Here is a 9703-nt window from a genome sequence, read left to right as displayed (position 1 = left end):
TTTTTTTTTTCGCTGGCCTTCTAGACCGCAGCTTCCGCTTCTCTCTTAACTACAAAGTCACCAAAAAAAAAAAAAAAAACAAAAAAAAAAGTGAACTCGGGTAGTATCCCTACTGACTCCATAACCATTGCATCGCACAAATAACAAAAACCATGCCTGGAAATAAAATATATAAACAATATTACAAAATTATTGTTTTAAACAAAGCAATAATACGAAGAAAAAGAAATACATATAATACAAAATTTTAAAAACAAAACAATAATTAAAAACTATGGAAGATCAATTACAGACAAAATAATACGAAAAAAAACACTTTTCTAAAAAAATTAAACCTTTTTCTCATCGGCTTAGTCGGAGCAACTATAGCTGGTCTGGAGTGGTATCAACCTGGACAAGTCCATAATAAAGAATGTAAATGAAAAAATAATAACTTTTTTTCACAGAGATAGAAATAGCTAGAAGAGAAATTGTACCTTTAATGCTTTGACCTGCACACCTTTGCTTACTGTGCACAAGAAGCCCCCCTCACCCCTCACTTTGAGAGGTTGCTCCCATACTGTGGCTAGTGAGACTCGATCCCTGGTCATTCTTCTAACTTTTTACCTCTATGACCAATTGAGCTACCCATGCTAGTATTCCTAATTAATTCATAATTGTTGGTTTTAGCGTTTTTTGGGGCCCACGGAAGTCCAACATAATCCGTTAGATTGGAGGATTCACCGGAAAAAAAACTAAGAAAGATAACTTAAGGAATAGGAAGATGACAAAAGAAACAAGCTCTTCTGTAATTTTTGGGGGGTCTCTTTATATTCTCTGAGCTATCTATTCCCTTTTACACTCGGGGAGGGGTCCTTTTTATAGGGGACTATCTTCTACCGATTAACTACAAGCTTAAATGCGCAATATAATGAAAAATAAAGGGCTAAGAGTCGTTGGGTCGCCGTTACGCGACCCTCCCAACGGCTGAATTGACCCGTATTAATGGCGGGCTTTTAAGCAGCAATGGTCACTAGTTAGGCCGACTCATGTTGGTGCCGACTCCAGCTGGTGCCGAGTCCCTGGACTCGGCCCCCTACTCGTCCAAGGTTTCTTCAGGGTCTGCTTAAAAGCCCACAACGTAGATCTCTTTTATCCTTTTGGGCCTATTGCAGCAAGCCCATTCTCTGGTCCACTCTTTCTTGGGCCTCTAACCCATTGGGTCCACACCTCATCAACTAGTCTTCACTTTCTAGTACTGAGCCCACTTGAGCTAGTGCCGGAAAGTACCCAGCTCCTGGAATCTTTCCTCCTACAATTTCCTTTTCCTTCACCTGGATTTGATGTCCTGAATCCCCTTGATTGCCTGCATTCAATTTCCATCCCCCTTCTCTACTTATAAATTGGATAGGTGCTCTGCCTTCTTTCATCACTTCTTCTTCGTGCTCCTCCAATAGAACGAACGTAACAGGGCCTCACATACAGAGCAGGACATCACTCCACTTCAGATGACTCCACCAAATATCGTCCAGCCGATGAAATTTAACTGTGGAAAAGTGCACGGGATCCTGTAACCAGGTTTCGGAAATGGATTCAAAGAGAAGGTTGGTGGGACACTGCAGCTGAATCACAACTTCGTAGCAGTCTCAGGAAGCAGGTTAGTAACATTTCATTTGCCCAGAGACACAGTCCAAAACAATTTGACTATGTTTGGATTTATCTTATCGAATTTATAGACACCACCTAATCAATCTCCTGTTTTAAGTCTCTGAATGATGGATATCTTGTGGTGCTGCCTGCCTGCCTGCAGGTGTTGCATGCAATTCAAGTAGCAGAAAGAACAGAGAAACCACCTATCACTGTAGTGTTTACAGATGTTTATGATGTTTATTAAAATGTCCTTAATAATAGCGCACTTATTCAAGCAAGAGTTACTACAAATTTTGTAGTTATATTCTAATAAAATAAAAAATATCACAGCGACGAAGCTTTTTCAGCTAAAGAATCACCAACTGCCTTCAACAGAGCAGGCATCAACTTCTGGTTGGTAACGATGATGCCAGTGTCCAAATCCAGGTACCTTCCTTTGGAGAAGTCCAATGGGTTTCCTGCAGCATCTGTCACAATACCTCCAGCTTCTGCAATATTCATACCAAAGCTCACCGCAAGTTAAAGCTTGGAAACAAAGAACCAACACCCTTGACCATTATGTGATTGAATTTTGTTTTCTATTGAGTAGTTTTTTGTTTTTTTTTTTTAAATAATTATTGTGTATTGGGAATATCAGTGGATCTATATTACTTTGTATAATTAAGTGAATATCAACATAAGCACATAGTGAAAGTGCCAAACCACTCTTGAAAACCATTGTCATGTCCCAAATTTGCATATAGAAAGCTGTTAAACAATGGTGATAAATGCAAGTTAACATCAAGTACATTCAATTGAAAGAAAAAATTTTACCTGAAACAACAAGATATCCAGCTGCATGATCCCATATCTTCTCACGGTATCCTTTATGAGGAAAGCGCAAATATATAGCTCCGTCTCCTCGGGACAACGCACCATACTTAGCCTGACTATCTATTCGAACAGGTGGTGCTTTCACACCTAGTTTCTTTGGTTAAGTTTTTAAAGTTAGAAGAGTATTCATGGGACATGACAGATGTGAAGAAAGGAGAGAATTGTACCTTTGCTATCAAGCTAGATAAGTCATGCATCGAATGTGCTGCTTCAACAGATTCAAAAAATGATGCCTCTTCAGGGTTTTCAATATCTGTAACATGTACCTGTTGGGTAACAAGGACAAGAGGCATGAGAATAAGATTAATCTTAATTACTATCACTAAATAGATTGAATGTGGATGGGAGTAGAGAGCCACCTTTTTGGGGGAAGAGCCATCTAGACTTTGCATGTAGGTTCCAGCTCCAACTTGAGCAAAAAATAGACAGCCACTGTTCTCTTGATGATCATGGTATGCAACAGAAGCTAATGGAAGATTGGGGCAGGCTAGGACACCCAAAACTACCTTCCCTTCATCTAACAATCCCAATGCAATGGCATATTGGTCACCTCTTAGAAACCTACAAAGGGAGAAACATAAACCATATTCAGTGGCTCATAAGTTCAATTGCAATAGACAACTTGTTTCCTCTTTTGACTGCTCTCATTTATTTCATTCTTTTGCACCAACTCATTTCTATTATTCTAATTAACACTTCTTCCAATGAAAACATCCCATAGACAGCAATTTCAGCGAAGAGGAAATTAGAAGAAAGGATGAAAACTAATTTAAAAATTTACCCTTTGGTCCCATCAATAGGATCCAATACCCAATGGCGACCAGAAGGACCCCCATTAGATCTACCACTGTCAATTGCAGCAAGCACGTCTTCTTGAGACAAGGGAGAAGTAATGCCTAATTCATTGCTAGCAAGAGTTTCATTCACAAGTTTTGTGATGCGTTGAATTGTTTCTTGTGACTCTTCTTTACGGAGGTCTTCTGAGTCCTAGACAAGTTCAACATCCACATTTTCAACTTCAATTAAAACTAAATTATTATTTAAGTAGATGATTCCTTCTGTAGGCTGTAGCACCATAGAATATACACCCAGTACTAGAAATCTATCCAAAGAAATGAAAGGAAAGAAACTTGAATTGGTCAATGGACCATAAAATGGATGTTAGTATTGTTTATAACCACCCCATATGAACCATGTTAACACTTATGTTAATAACTTATTTCAACAAAATTGGAGTTAACCAGCAAGTGGAGAATCACAACTTCACTTTTTTTTTTTAAAAAAAAAAGTTTGTTTGATAAATTGGAGTAAATATCTCCAATATGAGCACTCCTTTGGGCACAGCAATGAAAGAATACTAATACACTAATATATGAATATATGATTCCAACATTTGAATAGTGCTTAATCTTCAAAGTTTCCTTCCTAAAAATTTTGTGATTTTCTTTCCCATTCCACACATAAAACTGCAACCCCGAACCATATGTCAGCAGACTAGAGTCTTTAAAACTTTAAATCCCCAACATAAACCTAAAATATTTAAACCCAGAGAAGTTTCTTCTTTCATTTAAACAAGATTCAGATGCAGTAACTGTTCTCAATGACATAAAAGAAACAGTATTGATTAAAGGTTTGTAATAATGAAAATGAACTGAAGTCACCTCTTCTGCCACTAATGAAAACGAATTAGAAGGCAACTCCTTCTGCAGAATAAAGCTGACCACAGCCTGTGAACCTGACAATCAATTGTAACAACCAAAACAAAAATCTCATAAATGCCATCACATGTTCACTAGTTCATGAACCTCATAAATGAATACAAAGCCTTAGCATGAAAGAATGATTTCTTATGCCCTATCAACCAATTACTCATACATATTGGTCTGTCTTAGTCTCTTAATAGTTAATCCATCAAAACCAATAATGCATTTGCTTAATCAGATGGGACACATACAGAAATCAAATGAATAAATCGACACACCATACCATAATCAGCCACAGTGACAGGACTCTTATCTGACTTTGACTGCACATCGGCTTGCAAAAGTGCTTTCTGAACTTTCTGCAAAGTAAAACGACACTCATGTCAAGCTAAATTGAATCACACAATTTTGAAGAAGGCCACGCTGGCTGAGTGAATTTGCAGTTAATTCAACATTCAAAACTAAAAAACGAACAGAAACAATACCTTTCCGAAACCAATTTAAGGAGAAATCAATGTTAGGTCGTCAAATTACAGCGCTAAACATTATACGACCTAATTCAAAGTCAACCTGAAGATAGAAATTCTGGAGAGGTACCTGGCAGAGGCGAGCAGCGAGAGAGGCGGCCTTTTTGGCGGCGTCGAGTTCTGCGTGGTACGACATTGAAGAAAGAGCTCGCACTCCAAATCTTCGAGCAAGAAAGGGATTGAAAGTTGCAGTGAGATTGAAAACGGCAACTCTATTTATACAGCCACATCCGGAGGAGGAAGCCCCCAACACAGCTGACATTTCTAAATTCTAATCCGTGCTTACCATTCAGAGTAGACTGATAGAGTGGTAGGTGTACAATGCCACATTTAAGTACTCCGTAATTTTATTTTATTTTTTCTAAGTACTTTTTATCAAATAAAACCATATTATCACTTACATTTTTCAAAAATAAAATTCTCCATAAATTTTTTCTAGTAATTGTGTAAGTTTTCAAGTATATATATAAGAAAAAATGTCGACTACCATGTAGCAGTGTTGTAAAAATCGCCCATAAACGTTGATTAAGCGCTAGGTGGACACTGGCCGCATCGAGGAAGACCGGAATCGGCCTCCTCCTCGATCGGGTGGCCGATCCGTGAATCCGTCTCAACCTTCCTTTTTTTTTTTCGCGAAGAATTGCGACATCAGGAACTCAGAAGTCAGAAGCCCCGCCGTTAGTAGCCGACCACGCCCCTCCGCCTCCTTTAGTCGCCGGTCACCTCCGCCTCCGGAGCGTCACCCATGCGACCACACTCCTCCGCCAGGCGCCGACCACGCCCCTCCGTCTGCGTTAGTCGTCGGTCGCCTCCGCCTCCGCCTCCGAAGCGTCACCCATACTACCACGCCGTAGGCGGTTTGGCCCTTTAATTTCTCCAAAAAATGCTTCTTTTGCTCTTAATTTTAATTTTTTATATATCTATTTTAGATGGTTTCAACAATATTTTGAACGATTTTACAATCACTTACGTAAATAATTTGTAAGAAAAAACTAGATAAACTTTGTGTTTTATTAGTGAATTTTATAATTTTTAGTTTAAAATTTTATTTTTTTTTAAATAAAAAATAAAAAATTTAAAAATAAAAAAGTAAAAATAAAAAATCGGTTTCCTGCAGCATCTGTCACAATACCTCCAGCTTCTGCAATATTCATACCAAAGCTCACCGCAAGTTAAAGCTTGGAAACAAAGAACCAACACCCTTGACCAGTGTCTCAATTCTCAACATATTATGCGATTGAATTTTGTTTTCTATTGAGTAGTTTTTTTAAAAAAAAATAATTATTGTGTATTGGAATATCAGTGGATCTATATTACTTTGTATAATTAAGTGAATATCAACATAAGCACATGACATATTGAAAGTGCCAAACCACTCTTGCCGTGTTAAATTACTGAATATATATTTTGTATGTTATGATTACCTTCAATAAGAAAATGCCTTGTCGTGTTAAATTACTAAATATTGTATGTCGTGATTACCTTTAGTAAGAGAATGTGTTGTCGTGTTAAATTACTGAATATGCGTGTTATATACATACATACATATATATATATATATATATATATATATATATATATATATATATATATGATTGAAATAAATTGATGCCTTTCAAATCCTTTAGTAATAATCCTTTGGGAAGACTATAAGTGCAAAAATATATACCTGCTGTGAGTTTATATTATGGGGTTTGTTGCAGAATTGTATTTGAAAACGTTTAAATTGGCATTTGGTTGTGGCATGAGCGATATTTGTTGTTGCCATGCATGCATGTCGCCGGAAAACTGTTGCTTTAGACAGTCTCGTCTTTGGTAACCGGAAGAAGTGCCGTTGGGCACTGCTTAAGTTTGTTAACGCCGTCGGATGTTGCTAGCGTTCCCCTGGAAGTTTTCATTCGACGACATTGTCGGTGGTGGCACCGTTGGTCGTTTAGATTGGCATCCCTAGCCGTAGCACTATTGGGCGCTATTGTCAGTGCTCCTGGGTGGTGTTGTCACTACTGGTGATTGTGCTCCGGCGAAGGGCGATAATGACGACAATGGTTGCGGCGTTTTGTTTCTGGCTTCATTTTGGAGAACGCATCGCTGCAACTTCCGACATGTAAGATGAGGACCGCTGAACCGTCCTAAGGCATGAAGAAGTGAGGCGGTTTATAAATTATTATTGGCAACATATAATGTGGTCCAATTTGAAATTTCCATTTACATTTGAAACGTGTTCCCCAGTTTTAAATGCGCTAACTTTTTAAATAATGATAATTGTCATTATTATTTATGGTAATCTATGATTTACGCTTGATTGTCACTTATTTATGGTATAATTGTTTATAATGGTAATAAATTTTTGTATATAAACCGTTTTCATATATGATATTATATGGATAATATTTTGGTCAAAAATTATGCTGTTATTGACATTTCGGCTATTAAATGTTTTTCAGATATAAGTGTTTTTAAGCTTCAAAACTTCTCTCGAAAAAACGTTTTAAAAGCTTTCGGTTCCAACAAATGTGTTTCCATTTTAAATCTCCTAATTGTGATAATATTATGTGATTATTATGGCTATTCATTTTGGAGTGTTATTTTTGTATTCGCTTTTGGAAAAGCATTTTTTTTTTTTTGGCATTTAGATATTGCATCCTTTTCAGTCTTGCCATAATGATTTTAATTATGAATTAATCATATTTTGAAATTGGTTATCCAAAAATTTTATGGTAATAATGATGATATTATGTGATATTAAATAATAAATATTAGTAAATGTTGTTCGGTTACTATATAGAAAATTGATTATTCTGTTATTACTATTATGTAATAATTATTAGAATTATTATTGTCATAACGATTATCATTTTTTGTGTCGAAGAATCAATGATTTGTGTCGTTACTATCGTCATTAGTTTTGGATTTTGATAGTATGATTTGAAATCATAATTTTGAAAACAAGTTCATTTTTATCCAAAATATATGTGTTAATAATGATAATATTTTGCGGCATTTTAATAATTATTGCTATTAAATGTCAAGTGTCACGATTGAGGAAATTGATTGTTCAGTTATTACTGTTACATAATAATTATTAGTATTATTATAGTAATAACGATTACCAATTTTGAATTGAAGAATCAATGTATCGTAACATTATTGTCATTATTGTTTTGGACTTTGATGCTGTGGAAACGTGTTCACCACGCGTATGGTTAACACAGGGGTAGATTCATAATTTCTATGTTGTAGATCCATAATTTCTAGGCTGTAGAAGTTATGAATCTACAGTATAGAAGTTATAAATCTACAGTACGGTATAGAAATTATGAATCTACAATATAGAAATTATAAATCTACAACTTAGAAATTATGGATTTATCTCGTGTTCACCATGCGCATGGTGAACACGGTTCCACAGTATAACTATTGCGAGGGTGGCACCTAGCGCCTTCTTTGGGTTTGTTGTTACGCTGTTAACAATCGGTTGCTTGGTTAATACATATTTATATCATTAAAAAAACATATTTATATCAAAAAAAAATTTTCAAATCATATGCCATTTCTACAAAATATAAGAGACTAAGAGAGATAATTATTTTCCTTTTAAAAGAAATTTTAATAGAATATAGTAAGATCACTAGACAAGAGAGAGAAATATTTGTTATATGCAATATTGATCATCAACTTAGTAACACCCACTATTATATTTATTCAACAACCATGAATTACAAAGAATAAGTTGAGGATGGAGGAATGAAAATCCTCAATATCCATGAAACCAACTTAGATATATATTTTTGTGAGTACTATTGTAGCTAATGTAAAATTATTTAAGATGTTTGAGGTTTGTAGGACACATACAAATGAAGTGATCTGGGTCACAAGTGCAATGTTTCGATTGGTCACAATCCTTGTCTGTCATGCATCCGACATTATTCGCGTGTGATTTAGTAGGACAGATGCACTCGTGTAGATGTGCGTCACAGGAACACAAGTTGTAACAATCTGCATTGGTTTTGCACCCAGCAACCATCGCGGGTGATGTGCCTGCAAAAACTTTAATCTTTAATTTTTCATCTCCCAACATATACAATGACTTGCATATAATCTGATTATTTTTTAAAACATTGAGGACCATTGGAAGTCATTTAAAATTCGGAGGATCACAACTGGTAAACCCTTAATACTCGAATGATCATTGGAGGTATTAACTCAGGCATTTTCACTTTAATGAAAATACCAACCAAACACGATTAACACCATAGTTTTTCAAAAAAAATAATATTTAAAAATTATATTACAAATTGTTTTAAACACCAAAAGATATTGGTATGGTATTTATAAAATTTTGTTAAAATTTAACAAATAAATTAAATGTACAATAATTTAAACTCCAATGGGGAGGATAGTATTCTGAAGAAAGAAAAAAGGATTGGACTTACAGAATGCAATTAGGGAAAGAAGGAGAGCACACCACAAAATTTTGAATGCCATTTCGAAGGGAGGATTTTCTTTTTTTTGGACGCTTAGAAACTGAATTACGTTTAATTAGAGATCAGATGGAATGAGATTATTGGACACTTTTTCCCTATTTATAGCACTAAACTGCCTACAAGATTAACATCCCCCAATTGGTATTTTTTTTTTTGAAAAATCCCCCAATTGGTATTTTTTTGAAAAATCCCCCAATTGGTATATTTGGTGAGCAATGATTCATTTTAAACAAAATAAATTCTTTCCAAAACTATGCTTACCTTATTATATTAATTAGCATTGGATTATGTTGGTTTTAGGGTTTTTGGGCCCAAGGAGGTCCAACAAAATCCGTTAGATTGTCACCGATAGAAAATGTGATAGAAAGAACTAAGAAGAGAAATTGCTATGGAACTTTTACTATAATTGCTTAAAGTCTTTTGAAACTTTCCTGTGACTTTTCCGGCTGATTACCGACCCTTTCTAAATTCTCAAAGAGGACCTATT

General features: G+C 35.6%; 1 protein-coding gene across 1 annotated transcript; it reads right to left on the bottom strand.

Moving 5' to 3' along the window:
• Window positions 1–1872: 1872 nt before the first annotated feature.
• Window positions 1873–5036, bottom strand: LOC109160070 (SAL1 phosphatase-like). Its single transcript, XM_019308203.1, has 8 exons — window positions 4803–5036; window positions 4489–4564; window positions 4164–4237; window positions 3284–3489; window positions 2862–3063; window positions 2670–2768; window positions 2443–2596; window positions 1873–2117 (listed from the first exon to the last, which is right to left on the bottom strand). Exons 1-8 carry the CDS (start codon window positions 4992–4994, stop codon window positions 1954–1956), a joined length of 1167 nt encoding a protein of 388 aa, XP_019163748.1. The 5' UTR covers window positions 4995–5036; the 3' UTR covers window positions 1873–1953.
• Window positions 5037–9703: the final 4667 nt, after the last annotated feature.

Source organism: Ipomoea nil, unplaced genomic scaffold, assembly GCF_001879475.1.
Source record: "Ipomoea nil cultivar Tokyo-kokei standard unplaced genomic scaffold, Asagao_1.1 scaffold2845, whole genome shotgun sequence".
Classification (NCBI taxonomy): domain Eukaryota; kingdom Viridiplantae; phylum Streptophyta; class Magnoliopsida; order Solanales; family Convolvulaceae; genus Ipomoea; species Ipomoea nil.
This window is presented reverse-complemented; position numbering and strand designations above follow the sequence as displayed.

Coding starts and splice junctions, on each gene's coding strand:
- LOC109160070 (XM_019308203.1), bottom strand. CDS start 4,994: ATGTCAGCTGTGTTGGGGGCTTCCTCCTCCGGATGTGGCTGTATAAAT. Junction 2,769..2,861: donor ATGGCTCTTCCCCCAAAAAG/GTGGCTCTCTAC, acceptor GTTACCCAACAG/GTACATGTTACAGATATTGA. Junction 2,118..2,442: donor TGGATATCTTGTTGTTTCAG/GTAAAATTTTTT, acceptor TGAATATTGCAG/AAGCTGGAGGTATTGTGACA.